This window comes from Danio rerio, chromosome 19 (assembly GCF_052040795.2).
Source record: "Danio rerio strain M-AB ecotype USA chromosome 19, GRCz13ab, whole genome shotgun sequence".
Lineage (NCBI taxonomy): Eukaryota > Metazoa > Chordata > Actinopteri > Cypriniformes > Danionidae > Danio > Danio rerio.
In genome coordinates, this window is record NC_141039.2 from 25,172,451 (window position 1) to 25,192,898 (window position 20,448).

Consider the following 20,448-nt stretch of genomic DNA (forward strand, 5'->3'; position numbering starts at 1 on the left):
GCTTGATCAAAGGTTGATTATATTCTCTTCTTAAAAAAGAAGAATATCTTTTTCAACAAAAAAATGATCACAGTTACCGCCAGCATCCTACAAAAAGCACTTCAAACCTCATTTTGTGCATATCAAATCGCAAAATCCAAAAAGCCACACACCATATATTTTTGACTGCTTTGAATGGATACATTTTTTTTTACCAATTTTTCCATATTAAAAAAATTATGGTGGTTCTTGAGATTGAATGACTTGCCAAGGTGGGTCCCGGAATAAAAAAGGTTGCGAATCCCTGATCTAGGGAAGGGGTGTCCAAACTATGTCTTGGTTTGCTGGTGTCCTTCAGATTTTAGCTCCAACTTGCCTCAAAACACCTGCAAGGATGTTTCTAGAAAGCCTAGTAAGAGCTTGATTAGCTGGCCCAGGTGTGTCTGCTTGGGGTTGTTACAAAATTTTACAGGACACCCGCCCTCCAGGACAGAGTTTGGACATGCCTGGTCTAGGGATATGATTTTTGCTTATGGTGCAAGAGGTCTTGGGTTCAAATGCCAGATGAGCCCAATTTTACTCATTTACTTGTATGGCATTGGCAGATTTGATTTTATGCACTACAGCAGAAGTCAATACTGGAATTCATAACTGAAGTATGCTGTCTTTAATAACTAGTGTTGTAAAATAATTAGTTAACAATTATAATATATATGATAAAATGTTTTCATTGTATTATTTTAATATAGTTTAATTTTATATAAGTTTAATATTTTGTAATGCAAATGTTAGCCTATTTTTAATTTTTTTTAATGTGTTGTATTTTTTTGCCAGATTGAAAGATTGCAAATGTAATTGCTAAAATTATTGAAAACTATCGATGTGAACATGATCATAGGTAGAGATTAATTTTATTAGACACATTCATTTATTTGTTTTATTTATTGATTAAATATTGCTGTTGTTTTTATTTTATTTTGTTAAAAAAATGTATTAGCGTTGCTACGATATAAGTAACAGAGGAATGTAAAACTGACAAGAAAAAGAAAAGCAGAACAATTATATAATAATGCATAAATATAAATAAAATAAACAAATAGATTAAATAAAAGCAGGTTAAAATGCAAAATACAATTTTAAACAAACATATCGTTGTGGAGCAAAATATATAAATAAGCCTATAAGTTAGTGATTGTCATATTTAGTATTTTTTATTAATAAGAATTCTCCTAGTAGTAAAAAGGACTAAATATCAAAATGAAACTGGATATTGCAGCTTTATAAATTTATATTTATTAGTTTAAATATTTATTTTTCAGTCATAACTTGGCAAGTAGGCTCTTGTAGGTGTTAGTTTTAGTGCAGGAGGTTTTTGTACAGCTGATGATTGGGTTTGTATCACTGTGGTGGACTTTCGGAGGAGGCACTCGACTCTCTGTTGGAAGTAAGTAAATCTCTTTCTATTTTTGATGGTATTTGTTTATATTTATTTAGCATTGAAAAGCATTAAACATTCATACCTATGACTAATATAAGAATAAATATAAATATTACAATTTTCTGTTACAGATACATGCACATATTTTTGCTTGCACAGCCCTCCTTTAGACAGTTTATTTTTGTCTTCTTTATTCTTCTTTAAAATAATTTTTATTCAGAATTGTATCTATCAGAAAATTAAATCATGTTTAATAAAATTATAGTAACACTTACAATACGAGACACGTAGTTAGTTCATGTTGTTGTTAACATGAACAAACAGTGAACAATATATTTATTAAAGCATTTATTCATGTTGGTTAATGTTAGTTAATGAAAATAAAGTTGCTGATGTTAACTCATGGTCTATTAGCTACATCATTGTTTTAACAAGGTTTAGCATTGAATTTTAATAATGCATTTGTAAATATTGAACTATGATTATTAAATGGCGTATAAGCATTGTTAATTGTTTACGCTAACTACATTTACCTACAGTATGTGTCCTGTATTGTAAAGTATAACCAAAATGATAAATCTTGTATGTAAAAAATTTATGTCTCTATGACTATGACATCTTTACTCACCTCTAGAAATCTATTTTACAAATAACAATAATAATAATAATAATAATAATAATAATAATAATAATAATAAGATTATACAATATTTTATTATGTTAAAGATAGGACAACAAAGAAACTATAGGACGGGTAAACTATTTTACTCTTTTTCACAGTTTTTACTGACTACTACTTTTAAAAATATTTATTGATGAACTAGTTTGATTGCTTAGTTTTTTTTTTTCTTTTCTCAATTGCAAGTAATTTTGGCTAGAGGAAAAGTGTCTTCAAAATGATAAAATGTTAAATTAAATGTTGGATGAATGCATTCTTTAATGAAAGGGTTTTTTATAAATGTCACATGGGGCAGTAATTTGTCTAAAACAAAGATAAAAGTTCACAAAATACAGTAAATATCAATAATTTGATCAAATGAAAGACAGAAACCCAAAAAGTAAAAATAATAATAAAAAATATAAAACATTAAGAATAATGAAACTTCTGTAAATCTAAGTTTAGACGTGTCTTTCTGGGAAAAAAATGTTTACAGGCTGCACTGGAGATGTGCTTGATTAACTGTGAATCTGTTAAAGGGAAGTGAAAGACTCTCAGAATGACTGAAGGAGCTGTTTTTGTCCCTATATCTTTCTCTCTAGCTGCGGCTCGTCCCACTGTGGCAGTACTTTGGCCCTCCAGAAATGAACTGCAGAAGGGTCAGGCTACAGTACTGTGTGTGGCCAGTAAGGGATTCCCATCTGACTGGACCCTGAGCTGGAAGGTAGATGACAGCAGCAGGAGCTCTGGTGTGAATGTGAGTCCCAGTGAGCTGCAGGAGGATGGACTGTACAGCTGGAGCAGCAGCCTGAGCCTCACTGAGAGTGAGTGGAGCAGAGCAACAAGCATCAGCTGTGACGCCACACACCCGTCCCAGCACACAGTGAGCCACAAGATACGTACACAGCAGTGCCATGATTAGCAGCACGAAACACACACACACACACACACACACACACACACACACACAGTCGCATCTTAATAAACTTTTAGTCTGCTTTTTTTTCCGGCTTGCTCTTTAAACCTTTCGTTTAATCTACAGTTAATGCTTTTTTTCAAATAAAAGCTTTTTGAATCATTAATTGTGTATTGTTTATTTAGAAGTATGGGTATTGTAGAATTTTTCTAGAATTAAAGGCAACACTTTACAATGAGGTTGTATTATAGTTAATATTAATTAATGCATTAGTTAAAAATTATTAACACATCTGATAAGCATTTCATGTTATTGTTAACTAAATATGTATTAATGTGTTAACACATTAACTTCAGCTTTACATAATCCTTGATCACTTTAACTTGGACATATTGTAATGCTTGATTACATTTACAGCTTCATTAATTACTGTTTACTTACAGTGCTCAGCATATGAGCACACACCATACAATCTTTTTATTTAAATTTATATTTTCTATAGGATGTGTTAAAATATTTTATTTGTGCATATACATTAGACTAATCAGTATAAAGCCAAATCTGGAGCTAATCTAACAATATAATGTCAAAAAAATAGTAGGTCAAATTTATATGTTAGGGAAAGTATGAAATACTATTAAAAACAAAACAGAACAAAAAATAAATATAATTGTTGAAATTTTGCAGTTTGTAATTTTGTTTTATATTTTGCATGAATTTAAATTTAAAATTTTTCTATTTCTAAAGATTTTCAGTGAATTAAATTTTATTTTAATAAACATATCTGCTTATTAAATATGTTTTGTTCAAATGCACCAAATATATGATCTATATTCACTGAGAAATGGAAAAAATATTATTTTCAAAATGGGGTTTACTCATTTATGCTAAACACTGTACATATATACACACATATATTTATTCTTATAGATTAGATAACATATCCTAAGAATAAACCACATGTCTACTAAGCAATACCACAATAATTCTTTGATAATGTTAACTAAATATATACTACTGGTAATTAATTAATATTCGTTCACACATTAGTTAATGCATTAGTTAATTTAAACAAATGTTGGTAACACTTGACATAAAGTTGGAGTGATGCTCACTCTACAATAAGCTCCCTTATTCCCTTAAAAATGCTTTGTTAGAAATAAATTATGCTACTAAAGAGTCCACAAATATAAATAACATGCAAGTTGAAGCTGGGGTTTGCGCTTTAGAGTATAATATACTTCAGAAAATTGCTATTTGTCTATACAGAAAACCTTTGTCCACTACTATGATCAGGAACTTTAAACTTGCTCTAAGCTTTACCAAATATGTATGCATTAGTGAATAAGTAAAAAAAAAAAAAAAAAAATGTTGTGCATTGGTAGTGCTAAACCTAATTGTTGTTCATTATTTATCACAGTTATATATGTTTTATTAACATTAACAAAGATTAAATGTGCTGTAGGTGATTGTGCCCTTAGAAACATGTTTTGTTTTGCTGGTTGAAATTTTGACAATAGTAATGATCAAAGTAAATTATCTAAATGTATTTATATGTATTTTTATGTTCTTGGTAAGGCATACAATTTAAAACTGTTCATCCAATTAAAATTTGACAGGCTGACAATTCCCATAATTCTGACAAGTAGCTCAAACTGTCTGTCAACAAATGTAGAGTTGTACATCTGCGCATCTGTTCATACAGATTCACTGTTAACACACACGCTGGGTTTATGTGCACACGAGAGAGAGTGACAGCGACAAAAAAAAAAAAATGCTGAATCATTCATCCATTCATTCATTCTCTTTATTAGATTAGATTAGATTAAACTAGATTAGATTCAACTTTATTGTCATTACACATGTACATAGGGTTACCAATTTGGGGTGGGGTGGGGGGGGGTCGCCCCCTGGTCACGCTACGCCACTGGGTAAATTGCAATTTAAAATATGTTTTCAGGGAAGTATGAACACTTGGACATTAAAATAAACTGCCTTTCTTGGTGTAAACCGATGCAGTCAGTCTTTCTCTTTTACAACTCTGCAGCACTGATATAGCTGATGTTATGTTTAATAGACACTTGCATTAGCTCAGCTGCTGTAACCTAGACGAGAGAATAAAATACTAATGAACCTAATTTTAAAGGGTAGAATTGATAACAGATTTTGGCTAAAATGTTTGTCATTATTTGCAGTAATAACTATCCAAACATGGAAACAGCACATAAATAAACATTAGCTACACTGTAAAAAATAATATAATCATTTAGTCCTGACAGCATATGTTTTTAGGTAATTTTAATTTACTGAACTAAGTTAATCATGTTCTATGTTAATTTGATAAGTTATGCAAGCTGTTTTAAGTCAGTTTAACGTAATAAAAGTTCAATGAACTATTGACCTTCAATTTTACAATGTAGTAAAGTTTTCATATAGCCTATTTCTCATTTTAAAATATGGAAAGTTGCAATTTACTTGTTTATTTTCTTTACATGGGCATTATGTTGTTTATTTATATATTAAATGTAATGCTTCATGTAATAAATTAATGCTTATCTGACTGACGTAACCTTAACAAACAAATCATAATATTACATTGGAATATGATCCACTTACATTGTATTTACAGAATATTTACAAATTACAATTTGTGACCAAGTGTGAAAACCAGGCCAAATCTTATTGTGAGATAATGTTTGACAGTAGCCATTCATTTCCCTGTGATTTCAGCTGTTGACATAGTTTTACTCAGTTAATATTAAATACATATATTATTATTATTTACACATACTGTTCTTTATTTCATGTAGAAAACAGTAAATTACAAGTAAAAAAAAAAAGACTCCAGCTAGATTTTCACAGACTGGGTCACTGTCATGTCTGCTTTGGGAGAACAGTCAGACTGCTTTAATTTTTGCGAGCTGTTCAATTGCAGGAATGCTGCTCTCCAGAGGCGTGTTGTCCCACAGACCACAATGAGCCACAGAGAACACTCTCCGACAAATCATGCAGTAGCTTAATTATAATTCCTAACACTCTGCAGCAAGATATCTGTTTTCTCCCACTCTCTGCTGTACTTTTGCAGTCGCTTGCATTTAAACTGTGAAACTTTCAGACGCAGGGGTTACCTGGAGAAGCATCTCCCATTACTCTCTGTCAAGACTTGACAGACTCTGCTTAGAAGACCCGCCCTCCGCCCAAAGACCAATCAAACTAACGATGACATCAAGTATTACCCAATCAAAAGTAGGACATGAGGCATATCCGGTAAATGTGTGTGGGTTGATTTGCATGAGAAGCTACTTTTAAAGAATTATAAAAATACGGGCCAAAACCCATCCCGTACTGTCACACTGTGCAAAGAAGACGTGGAGACCCAAATGCAAGTGACAGTTTATTTACAATTCAGAGAGAACACAGAACCAAGAGAAGCTGGCTGGCTGGAAGTCAGGTGATCACAAGTGGCAGATGAAGGAACAAACAGAGCGAATCAAAAGTTCATCGGGTAGATCTTCAATCTCCGTCAACAGAGCGAATCAAAAGTTCAGCGGGGAGATCTTCAATCTCCGTCAACAGAGCAAATCAAAAGTTTATCGAGGAAAAACTTCAACCAGCGCACAACCAGCAAACTCAACGGGGAGAGCCTGACAAAGGGGGGGGGGAACTGGTGCATGCGGATTAATTGCCGTATGAAAAACGGGCTTTACTTTAGATACATGAAACACGGGATGAATTCTCCTGTACGCTGGAGGTAATTTGAGGCGGACTGCCACAGGATTAATGATTTTAGTGACAGTGAAAGGGCCAATAAATTTAGGAGCTAACTTATTACAAACGGTGCGGAGAGGAATGTTTTTAGATGACAGCCACACTTTTTGACCGACAACGTAAACGGGAGGCTTTGGGGTCATTGTATGTCGCGATCTATTTTTTTACAGTCTATGGTCTCAATCCCAAGATTCATTGCGATCCCAATGTCCACTGCGGTTTTCCACTTGGTAAGTAAAAAGTAAACAAATCAAGACGATTTGTGGATTCAGATTAGGGTTTGTTTAGAAATTTTATAAAAGAAGGGTAGCTATCTCCTGATGCAGTAAAAGACTGCAGACTTGATATAAATAAAGCATGTACCGTAAACTAGCGACGTTATCTAAACTACATCCAAGTTCATTTAATAAAACATATATTTTCCCCACATATAGTCGTCCATAGCTCAGAACAATATAGTTATATATTTGAAGATGAGGAACAGTGTTACCAGATCTGTTGTTTTACACAACAGTAATCGTCCAAAATCCATATAAATGATACAATATGCAATAAATATTACCTCTAATAATACAATTGTATTCATAACTGCATCAATATTAAAGCAAATCAAGTGTTTCTCAAAAGTTTAAAGGCTAACATTACATTTTAACCTTCCAAAACCTGGAAAAAACCTTTAAGCCTTCCAAAAATGATTAATCTACTATATATATATATATAAATATAAATAAAATAAAAAAAAATTATTAATATATATATATATATATATATATATATATATATATATATATATATATATATATATATATATATATATATATATATATATATATATATAATTTTGATGATGTTTAACAGATTCTGGAAATTTTCACAGTATGATATTATGGGTTATCATGTTAAGGTCAACATTATTAGCCCCTTTAAGCTATATATTTGTTTTCGATAGTCTATAGAACAAACCATCATTATACAATAACTTGCCTAATTACCCTATCCTGTCTAATTAACCTAGTTAAACCTTTAAATGTAACTTTAAGCTGTATAGAAGTGTCTTGAAGAATATCTAGTCTAATATTATTTACTGTCATCATGGCAAAGATCAAATAAATCAGTTATTAGAAATGAGTGAAAAAAATCTCTCCGTTAAACAGAAAACGTTGAAAAAATACACAGGGGGGCAAAAAATTCTTCACTGAAAGACTTCAATATATATATATATATATATATATATATATATATATATATATATATATATATATATATATGGGGGGGGGGGGGGGGATAAGTCTGTTAAAAAAAGTAGGCTGGAAAATTGCAGGGCATGTAATTGATTATGCTCTTATTTCAGTAAGTAAAAATGCAACTTTTCATTATTCAAAGTATAGCATTTGCTCAAGTATAACATAAAACCAAGTATTACATAAGCTCAAGTATACCATAAACTCAAGTATACCAAAAGCACAAGTATAACATAAGCTCAAGTATAACATAAACTCAAGTATAACATAAACTCAAGTATACCATAAACTCAAGTATAACATAAACTCAAGTATAACATAAGCTCAAGTATACCATAAACTCAAGTATAACATAAGCTCAAGTATAACATAACTCAAGTATAACATAAACTCAAGTATACCATAAACTCAAGTATAACATAAACTCAAGTATACCATAAGCTCAAGTATAACATAAACTCAAGTATACCATAAACTCAAGTATACCAAAAACACAAGTATAACATAAACTCAAGTATAACATAAGCTCAAGTATACCATAAACTCAAGTATAACATAAACTCAGGTATACCTTAAGCTCAAGTATAACATAAACTCAAGTATACCATAAATTCAAGTATAACATAAACTCAAGTATACCATAAGCTCAAGTAAAACTTAAACTCAAGTATACCATAAACTCAAGTATAACATAAACTCAAGTATACCATAAGCTCAAGTATAACATAAACTCAAGAATAACATAAACTCAAGTATACCATAAACTCAAGTATACCAAAAACACAAGTATAACATAAACTCAAGTATAACATAAGCTCAAGTATACCATAAACTCAAGTATAACATAAACTCAAGTATACCATAAGCTCAAGTATAACATAAACTCAAGTATACCATAAACTCAAGTATAACATAAACTCAAGTATAACATAAACTCAAGTATACCATAAGCTCAAGTATAACATAAACTCAAGTATACCATAAGCTCAAGTATAACATAAACTCAAGTATACCATAAGCTCAAGTATAACATAAACTCAAGTATAACATAAACTCAAGTATAACATAAGCTCAAGTATAACATAAACTCAAGTATACCATAAACTCAAGTATAACATAAACTCAAGTATACCATAAGCTCAAGTATAACATAAAATCAAGTATAACATAAACTCAAGTATACCATAAACTCAAGTATACCAAAAACACAAGTATAACATAAACTCAAGTATAACATAATCGCATGTATAACATGAGCTCAAGTATAACATAAACTCAAGTATACCATAAACTCAAGTATAACATAAACTCAAGTATAACATGAGCTCAAGTATAACATAAACTCAAGTATATCATAAACTCAAGTATACCATAAACTCTTGTATAACATAAACTCAAGTATTACATAAGCTCAAGTATAACATAAACTCAAGTATACCATAAACTCAAGTATAACATAAACTCAAGTATAACATAAACTCAAGTAAACCATAAACTCAAGTATAACATAAACAGAAGTATGACATAAACTCAAGTATAACATAAACTTAAGTATACCATAAACTCAAGTATAACATAAAGTCAAGTATACCATAAGCTCAAGTATAACTTAAACTCAAGTATACCATAAACTCAAGTATTACATAAGCTCAAGTATACCATAAGCTCAAGTATAACATAAACTCAAGTATTACATAAACTCAAGTATACCATAAACTCAAGTATAACATAAGCTTAAGTATAACATAAACTCAAGTATACCATAAACTCAAGTATAACATAAACTCAAGTATAACATAAACTCAAGTATACCATAAACTCAAGTATAACATAAACTCAAGTATACCATAAGCTCAAGTATAACTTAAACTCAAGTATACCATAAACTCAAGTATTACATAAGCTCAAGTATAACATAAACTCAAGTATACCATAAGCTCAAGTATAACATAAACTCAAGTATTACATAAACTCAAGTATACCATAAACTCAAGTATAACATAAGCTTAAGTATAACATAAACTCAAGTATACCATACACTCAAGTATAACATAAACTCAAGTATAACATAAACTCAAGTATAACATAAACTCAAGTATACCATAACTCAAGTATAACATAAACTCAAGTATAACATAAACTCAAGTATAACATAAACTCAAGTAAACCATAAACTCAAGTATAACATAAACTCAAGTATAGCATAAGCTTAAGTATAACATAAACTCAAGTATACCATAAACTCAAGTATAACATAAACTCAAGTATAACATAAACTCAAGTATACCATAAGCTCAAGTATAACATAAACTCAAGTATACCGTAAACTCAAGTATAACATAAACTCAAGTATAACATAAACTCAAGTAAACCATAAACTCAAGTATAACATAAACAGAAGTATGACATAAACTCAAGTATAACATAAACTTAAGTATACCATAAGCTCAAGTATAACTTAAACTCAAGTATACCATAAACTCAAGTATTGCATAAACTCAAGTATAACATAAACTCAAGTATACCATAAACTCAAGTATAACATAAACTCAAGTATACCATAAGCTCAAGTATAACTTAAACTCAAGTATACCATAAACTCAAGTATTGCATAAGCTCAAGTATAACATAAACTCAAGTATACCATAAACTCAAGTATTACATAAGCTCAAGTATAACATAAACTCAAGTATACCATAAGCTCAAGTATAACATAAACTCAAGTATACCATAAACTCAAGTATAACATAAACTCAAGTATACCATAAGCTCAAGTATACCAAAAACACAAGTATAACATAAACTCAAGTATAACATAGTCTCATGTATAACATGAGCTCAAATATAACATAAACTCAAGTATACCATAAACTCAAGTATAACATAAACTCAAGTATAACATAAACTCAAGTATAACATGAGCTCAAGTATAACATAAACTCAAGTATATCATAAACTCAAGTATACCATAAACTCTTGTATAACATAAACTCAAGTATTACATAAGCTCAAGTATAACATAATCTCAAGTATACCATAAACTCAAGTATAACATAAACTCAAGTATAACATAAACTCAAGTAAACCATAAACTCAAGTATAACATAAACAGAAGTATGACATAAACTCAAGTATAACATAAACTTAAGTATACCATAAGCTCAAGTATAACTTAAACTCAAGTATACCATAAACTCAAGTATTGCATAAGCTCAAGTATAACATAAACTCAAGTATACCATAAACTCAAGTATAACATAAACTCAAGTATACCATAAGCTCAAGTATAACTTAAACTCAAGTATACCATAAACTCAAGTATTGCATAAGCTCAAGTATAACATAAACTCAAGTATACCATAAACTCAAGTATTACATAAGCTCAAGTATAACATAAACTCAAGTATACCATAAACTCAAGTATAACATAAACTCAAGTATTACATAAGCTTAAGTATAACATAAACTTAAGTATACCATAAACTCAAGTATAACATAAACTCAAGTATAACATAAACTCAAGTATACCATAAGCTCAAGGATAACATAAACAGAAGTATGACATAAACTCAAGTATAACATAAACTTAAGTATACCATAAACTCAAGTATAACATAAACTCAAGTATACCATAAGCTCAAGTATAACTTAAACTCAAGTATACCATAAACTCAAGTATTGCATAAGCTCAAGTAAACTCAAGTATACCATAAGCTCAAGTATAACATAAACTCAAGTATAACATAAACTCAAGTATACCATAAACTCAAGTATAACATAAGCTTAAGTATAACATAAACTCAAGTATACCATAAACTCAAGTATAACATAAACTCAAGTATACCATAAACTCAAGTATAACATAAGCTGACATATGTCACACAATGGATATCATACATTATTACCAGTATAAATTGGCCTTTAACAATTTATTTAATAAAAGAAACACAACAACACAAGCTGTCTTCTCTTTCAATTATTATGTCAGTCATGATGTTAATGGTAAAACTCAAGGATTACCTTGCACCTTCTCATAAACTTACCATTGATCATATGTATTACAAGGCAGGATTTTTTAAATGCAGGAATGCTTTTTAAATCATAATCTTAAACAGATTAAGGCTCATTTAGACTACACTTAAATGACATTACAATTGCTTAATGCAGTACTGATGTATCTAGTAGTTTAGTGGGTTTAACTAATATGTGACATCTGTTTTTATTCATTTCAGATGCAGAAACTTTAGACACTGGATTAATGTCCTGGATTAAGTCCAATGTATTTATTGGAAAACAGTAGAAAAATCTGCAAATAAGTGGGTTGCAGACGTAATTACTTATTTGTCTTCCACACTTGTAGCAAAAGAATGCAGAGGCCATAAAAATTAATCTTGACTAAGGGTAAGATTTTTGTTCAGAATTAATCATTATTTAAAATCATTGTATTTTCCTTGTTAATATGTACAGATTCGAAAAGAATGTACTTTCTTTTAATAAAGAACTCACCACAGCACTGCATCTGAACAGTCACAACCTCACAGAGCTGCAAAACCGCCCAACTCAGAATCAGTGTTGTGGTGCCATTTTGAAGCTGGAACCTCATCTTGTGTACATAAAAGGCAGAGTTGAAAATCCACTGGTTGTCTTGTATTGTGTGGTAAGTCATAGCTTTATTCATTGTTCTATTTCATTACAACACCAAGTAGTCCATTATGTGGCCAATATAATATATAGGGCCAAAAATGGGACTGATGTGATCATTGTTTTGATTTCTAGGTAAGTACTCAAGGGCCTACACACGTAGCTAAAATTAGCTACATTGAGTAGGACATTTCTTTCAGTTTACTCTTAAAGAGATAGTTCACCCAAAAAAAGAAAATTCTGTCATTAATGACTCATGCTTCACTTGTTCCAAATATGTCTGAGTTGCTTTCTTCAGTTAAACACAAAAAATATATATATTTTAAAGAAAGATGAAAACCTGTAAACACTGACTTCCATAGTGTTTGTTTTTTCCTACAATGTATGTCAATATTTTCAGGTTTTCAGTTTTCTTTAAAAAACTTCCTTCATAATTAACACAAATAAATTGCATGTTTTATAAAAAAATATTTACAACCACTCAAGGGAAAGTAAGTTGTGAACTATTCCTTTAACCCAATCAGGTTGACTTTACTAGAAAATTGTATAGAAACCCAGTGCCTTAAACTCTTTACATTATATACAAGATAAAACTTAACAGCCCTACTTGAATTAAAATATTACTGTAAGTCCAAGCATTACACTTGTCATAATTTAGCAATATTATAAGGGTGGAGCACTGTATGCTGTTGTAGTTTTCATATAATTTAGTCAAAGAGTCAAAGAGTGTGTTTTAAATAGCAAGAAGTGATCAACACAGTCACTATCCTCATACCTGAGTCTGTAGAACTAACAGACCTGCTTGGAATACATGAAAACATGCTGAAAATGTTGAACTTATTCAAGGAGTAATTCAAGAGAGCCAGGTTTAATGACACTTTACAGTTATACATAAATATCATTGAACTTTCTAAATGAAACCTAACAATCATCTTGATTCTTTGTTCTTTAATGATATTGTGCACTTCTGATACTTTACAGTGGCAAAACCGGGGATTACACATGGGAGCCTTCCAGGACTTCCCGACACTTTACGCCCAAGTCTCCTCATGCCAACCGGTTTGCAATATGACAGTCTAGTCACTATAAACACCTGGACTCACCAAGCACACTTTGGTTTTCAGTGTTTTGTAAAAAAATGTTTTTGAAAAGTGTCATAGCTTTTAAGTGCTTTTGCTGTATGAGTATAGAAAGTTGTCATTATAAACATTTTTGCATTTGTCATGAACTTGACTTGTTGTTGTTGTGAAAGTTTATTATAATGGCATTTATAAAGACATCATTTAAAAAGATTTTTTTGCAGTGCAGTTTTTCTTGAGTTTGACATACCAGATGTATGACATGAATAAATATCACAAAATAAACATAATAATAATAATAATAATAATAATAATAATAATAATAATAATAATAATAACAATTATACAAAATATACATTTCCTTCTTTTATAGGTTTTTAGCTATTTATATATGTATGGTACTGAAATATTGCAATAAAAACTGTTATAAAATATATATTTTTGGTGTTTGCATGTTTGTGTGATTATTTTTTTTTTTTTGGTATTATAAATAAATTATAAATGTTTCATTAAAATGTATTGTGTTTATTTGCATGCTCATTTACAATGAACGACTATTTTTACTATTTAATGGGCACTAAATTGGTCATTGAAGTTTGCCATATATTTGTATTTGTATACCTACAGGATACAGGGTCAATTTACAGGAATGCAGAACCATATATGTTTTCAAACATGACATTTATTTTATTATTCATTTCAAATGAATGCCTATGATCTGGTTTCACTGTGATCATTTTGCACATCAACTTACCCCTACAAAGGAATCTCACTGTAAATATACATTTGTATTTTTAATAAGACATATTATTTAACCTGTAATATTAATATAAATTTTAATATTTAAGTTATAGGTTTGTAATCTACCTTCAGACGGAAGATTACCAAATGGAGACAACAAGTGTGACGTAGATTGCGACGTTGTGATTGGACTATAACATTAAAGCCAAATTAAAAGATGCTTTGTGTTGCTAACTATGTTTTGCTAACTTTGCCACTTTACTAACAGTGTCCTTTATCAATGAGGTATCGCTATGTTTCAAATAGTTACCGATTAACCGAGATCGTAACCTTAAACCTAACCCTAACTACACCTTTCAATGAACTACAATTTGTAGCGCCATGTTTTCCTGTCCCATCTTTAAAGCAACAAAGACTTGTGGGTAATGTAGTTTAAAACCTTTTTGTAATAAAATGGAATAAATACTATCTTTAATGAACATGCGACTATCATGTTCACCAGCGAACAACCACCAGATGTCGCTGGTAAACATTCACTCACAAACATTCACACTCATTGAACTACATATCTGCCATGTTATTGACTACAACACCCAGTCATGCCACACACACACACAACCGGTTCCAGATCAACACTGATTGCACTCTCACAGCTGAAGCCACTCACACAATGATTGTTTGGACTATTTATACCCCTTTGTTCCACACACATGTTGCCGAGTCTTGTTCACTGTAAAGTAGCATTACAACGCGGTTTCCTTGTCTTGTTTTCCTGTGTTTTGAACCTAGCCTTGTTTATTTATCCTTGTCTGCCGCCTGCCTTTCAACCTCTTGATTGTTAAACTGACTATGATTCTGGATTGTCCTCACATACCTGTTTGCTCCCGTATTGACCACTGCTTGCCTGACTGTGAATAAACCTGCATATTGGATCCTACCTTCTGTTGTGGTGTTACTCCCCGGCGTTACACTATATAAGATCATTGTGCATATATTTATGACATACATGTAAGCCAGGCATAAATTTGTTGTTTTACAATGAGTGTTTTTTTAAACAGCTTTTATTGACTTTCAGTATATATCAGAAAACTATCCAACACTATTTATTAACATAGCATAAGTTATAGTATTGCAGATTTTCTCCTATTGACCTTATTCTCCGCAGACGAGCGGGCGCTGCGATTTGAATCTTTTTGGCACGAGACTTCCGGTCTCATTCACTTCCATTTATTTTTAGACATTAAAAACTGCTCGTTTCGCTGTTTGTTGTTGTAAACTGATATTTCCTTGTTATATTATATTATACTACTTGGTCTGTATAGTCATGCAAACATTTGTTTGTAGAGCAAGTAGTTTGACTGTTTTTTGCCGTTTATTATTCCTTGTCATTTCTCCCATAGGCGACTGAAACAGAAGTTCTAAGACAATCGCGAAAACAGGCGCACTTCCGCATTTTAGAATAAGGTCAATATATTCTAATTTGACTTCGAGTTATAGCCGTTTGAAATGTGAACACTTTCTCCTTTTCCATGGGGCTCTACACATCCCCTGGGAGTAGAAGAGCAGTAAAACCTATGTAGATGTATCATCTTGAACATGAACAAGACATTGTATTGTCACATGTACAGTTGTGTTAAAAATAAGCTGTACAATATTAGTATCTTCTTAAATCACTAGTTCTTAGCAATAGTGATCTATGTACGTCACAAATTAAATGAGTAATTGGTTAATTCATTGAATTGTAAGTGTTCAGTATAATATGTGTGGATTTTATGACACTGGATTAATTCATGAAAGTGTTTCATTAACGGTCATCATGTGATGTTTAATTGTTTCCACTTTATTTAAAATATGGATAAAAGCTATTTTAAAATATGTAAATGTTTAAAAATGTAACCTTTTTAAAGACGTATTTGTTTTGAAAAAAACTCTTTATCTGACTATTTGTACTTTCTAAATCTCTTTATCTTGTTTGTGTGACAGTATTTTTTGATGACAATGGATGAATTTGTATTTAATCTAGGAAATAATGATTTCACATGTCTTTGTCCTGCATGTGTCCCTATACAATAATCTTTTAAACAGTTTTCAGTTATTACAGGATACTACACTATAGCTGCGTTTATAGTATCGCGCCTAAAGCGAGTGAGCCAGGGCGAGCCAAGGCCAGTCTCGTTTCCACTGTCACTTCCGGGGTCTAATCGGGCCAAATCGGGGCTTTCTTGGGACCAGCGGCCGGCCTTTTTCGGCCTGCCAAATACCTTGGCCGAAAGAGGGCCAGCCGGAGCTTCGTGGCGGAGTGAAAGTAGAGGTGGGCACAGTTTTCCGATCGCACACGAGTACAAGTGCCAAACACATAAACAAAAAAATAAATAAGGGGAAGAAAACATCTGGAACAAATTATAGGCTGGGGTCTTTTGCGTTTGATCGGCCTTATGTTTCTCTTTTAAATGTAAGGCTGTTGCATAAAATAATAAAGTAGTTTTATTTATAAGTGACTTTGCTGCATCCTCCTTGATGATTCAATAACGCACTATAATCATTACACCATATCAACCATGTCAAGTTTAAAGGGTGTGTTTGTGCACGTTTAGATGCCTGTCTGTGTGTGTGAGACTGAGGAAAAGAGCGCTCCCTTCATAGCTCTGTTGATGCCGCGAGAGGATTTTTTCTTTTATTTTTTATTGTTTTTATTTATTTTGGAGATAATACACTATATGAATACAACAGAAAGACATTAAACTTTACAAATTTCGTGTCCACTTTTGTAGGCTCAAAACAATAGTGTCATATCTAGATAAAATAGCCCAAGCTATATTGAAATAATTTAAAGAATTACAAATATCTGATATAATAAAATCACATTAAATAAATAAACCAATATAAAACTAACACAAGCTAGCTATAAAAATTAGGTACTATATCAAACTGTTTTAAAGCCATTAAACTTTCATTTTCAAAAGCCTCTCTGAAAAAAAAAGATTTTAGATATTTTCTAAAAACAATAAACACCAGAGAAGGTTTTAAATATTATTTATAAAGTATTTGGATACCATGATATCAATCAAATCGTGCAAAAATAGCATTTTTGGGGTGAGTGAAAGCTAAAGAAACTAGGCAACCTTTTTTTCTGTGTGCAGCTGCGCAGCACTTTACAGACAAAAACTGCAAGTTTAAAATGTGTTCTGTGTCCTCAAACAAGTGTGTATGTTTTTATATGATGTGGTAAAATTAAAAAAGGAAATTTTAAATACATAAAGAGCTTTATTGGTGCATAGCTGCTGAGCGCAACAAAACATAGGCTATATTTTATTACCTGCTGCTCTTATGTGCTGAAACACTTAACACTTTCCTTTACTTAAGATTTAATAAGCAACATCTTTAAATAAAGGGAATCGCCTATTAAGTGTCATAAAGCCTATAGGAAAAAAATTCAGGCTTCAGTTCTCTCCGGAGCATTTAGGCTGAATGCTCCGGACAGCGTCTGTCTAACTGAGGATACAATACATTTTATATCGAGTTATTAACGGAGAATTTTATGTATGTGGTTTTATATTATGGATGTATCGCTGGGTCCCTCCCTTAGTGGAAAGACCACTGGATTTCGATGCCAACAGTCAGTCGGTGGGTAAATGAATATGATGAATGAGAACGTCTCAGGTTACGTATGTAACATTCGAGGTTACAGAAGTTACCCTCCGTTCCCCGAGGAGGGGAACGGAAGTGCTATACAGTGGATTTGATCTTTGGGAAAATCCACGTATGGGAGGATTCGGATCAGAAGCCGCTTGTCTGAAGAGTATTGAACGGGCCAATGAATTAAATGAATTGGCAGCGTAAGCTTGCGCAGGTGTGCTGCATTGCCAATTATCCCAACATATAAGCACACCTGGAGCGAGCAAACGCCATCCTTTTAAGCTGAAGAGACTTTCAAACAGCTAAGGGACAGTCATTATGGCAACAGAGTATGGCACTTCCGTTCCCCTCCTTGGGGAACGAAGGGTTACTTCTGTAACCTCGAACGATCCCCTTCGGTTGGGGAACTTCAGTGCTATACAGTGGATTTGATCTTTGGGAAAATCCACGTATGGGAGAACTATGTAAAGCGCCATAATGACTGCACCTTACCAACGCCCCGGATGAGGGGATAGTCAAGCAAGCGTGACGCACCCACATCATGGGAGGCGCGGTCCTCCAACGTGTCCCTGGCCCTAATTTATCCTACTTCAACAGAAGTCTTATGGATTTAGATATATTTTTGGGGAAGTCGTGAGCATCTAGATAATTCTAGGAAAATACGACAGTACGTTGGGAAGCGTGCAATCCCGATAGGGAGGATGCTGCGGAGGCCATCCGTTACCCAAGGGGGGATAGATGGCAGAATTTACATATGGACTAGCCCTTAAAAAGGGGGAGTACGCATAGCAAAAAAAGTGGTTAGCGGAGAGGGAAGACACGGGTCCACCCAGGGGGGGGACTTAACCGTGGCGGAATAAGCATATGGGATCGCCTAGTGGGGATCACGCATAGCAGGCACCTATACCCAAAACGCGGGCTGACCAGTGGGCAGACCTACAACGTAGTGGGCCAGCAAGTGACTCCTCCGCTGAGTCAGTGCTGGGGGCCACGGAGGAATCTGCAGGGCTCACCTGACGGGGAACTTTACTGACAGATAAAAAGGCGCACGTATCTCTGTGTTAGGGAGAATGGCGCAGCAAGCGTGTCTCAACACCCTACCGAGTTGTTTCCTCAATCACCAAAGGGTTACCTAATACCCTTAAGGAAACCGGCTCCACTCGCAGATTGTAAAACCTTGCAAATGTGTTGGGTGTCGTCCAGCCCGCAGCTCTACAGATGTCTGTTAGAGAGGCGCCGCGTGCACGCACCCAAGAGGATGCAGCGCTCCGAGTGGAGTGTGCACGTACTCCCGGGGGACATGGCTGACCTTGACTCGAATAAGCGAGTGAAATGGCATCCACAATCCAGTGGGATAATCTTTGTTTTGATACGGCACTTCCCTGCTGCTGACCGCCATAACAGACAAAGATCTGCTCAGATGATCTAAAATTCTGAGTACGGTCCACATAAATGCGCAGAGCGCGAACTGGACTAAGTAAAGAAAGGGCTGGGTCTGCCTCCTCCGGGGGCAGCGCTTGCAGGTTCACTACCTGTTCTCTGAAGGGGGTGGTAGGAACCTTGGGCACATAACCCGGGTTCAGGATGACGTGAGAGTAATCCGGCCCGAATTCCAGGCACGAGTCACTGAGCGAAAATGCCTCCAGGTCCCCGACCCTCTTGATGGGGGCCAACGCGACCAGCAGAGCTGTCTTCAGGGACAGAAATCTTAGAGATACTGAATTGAGTGGCTCAAAGGGATCTGCTCGCAAACTCGTGAGAACGAGGGCGAGATCCCAAGAGGGCATGAGAGGGGGGCGAGATGGATTAATTCGCCTAGCACCCCTAAGGAACCGAATGATGAGGCTATGCTTTCCCACGGTGCCGCCAGCTACCGCGTTATGATAAGCAGAGATGGCGGACACGTAAACCTTGAGAGTGGAGGGCGACAGCCTGCTGTCCAACTTCTCTTGAAGGAAAGAGAGCACAACACTGATCTGGCAGTTTCGGGGGTCTTCTCTGCGAGAGACGTACCATTCAGTAAATAGACTCCACTTCAGGACGTAGGCGCGCCTCGTGGAGGGGGCTGTAGCCTGATTGATGGTATTAACCACTGCAGTTGGTAGTTTAGCTAAGTCTTCCTCATGTCTAAGGACCACACGTGGAGGTTCCAAAGATTGGGGCGAGGGTGCCAGATGGTGCCCTGTCCCTGAGAGAGTAGGTCCTCTCTCAAAGGGATCCGCCAGGGGATCTGATATCCAGGTCCGGTTGGGCCAAAGCGGAGCAACTAGCAGAACCTGTTCCTCGTCCTCCCTGACCTTGCACAGTAACTGCGCGCGCAGGCTCACTGGGGGAAACGCATACTTGCGCAT

At 33.7% G+C, this 20,448-nt stretch overlaps 1 protein-coding gene and 1 long non-coding RNA gene across 3 annotated transcripts in view; both read left to right on the forward strand.

Moving 5' to 3' along the window:
• The first annotated feature begins 1,343 nt into the window (after nucleotides 1-1,343).
• Nucleotides 1,344-20,448, forward strand: part of LOC141379156 (Ig kappa-b4 chain C region) — a 32,379-nt gene continuing 13,274 nt past the window's right edge. The window contains exons 1-2 of the mRNA XM_087295798.1: nucleotides 1,344-1,423; nucleotides 2,678-2,899. Of these exons, the coding sequence (XP_087151924.1) occupies nucleotides 1,363-1,423; nucleotides 2,678-2,899 (283 nt within the window). The 5' untranslated portion in view covers nucleotides 1,344-1,362. The remainder of the gene's footprint in view (nucleotides 1,424-2,677; nucleotides 2,900-20,448) is intronic.
• On the forward strand, nucleotides 6,107-13,926 carry LOC137488437 (uncharacterized). Of its 2 annotated transcripts, XR_015516777.1 has the most exons (4): nucleotides 6,107-6,989; nucleotides 12,233-12,401; nucleotides 12,500-12,657; nucleotides 13,623-13,926. It is a non-coding gene; the product is annotated as an uncharacterized LOC137488437 (long non-coding RNA). The 2 variants fall into 2 exon arrangements; XR_015516776.1 differs by lacking the exon at nucleotides 6,107-6,989 and having other exon boundaries at nucleotides 8,515-12,401.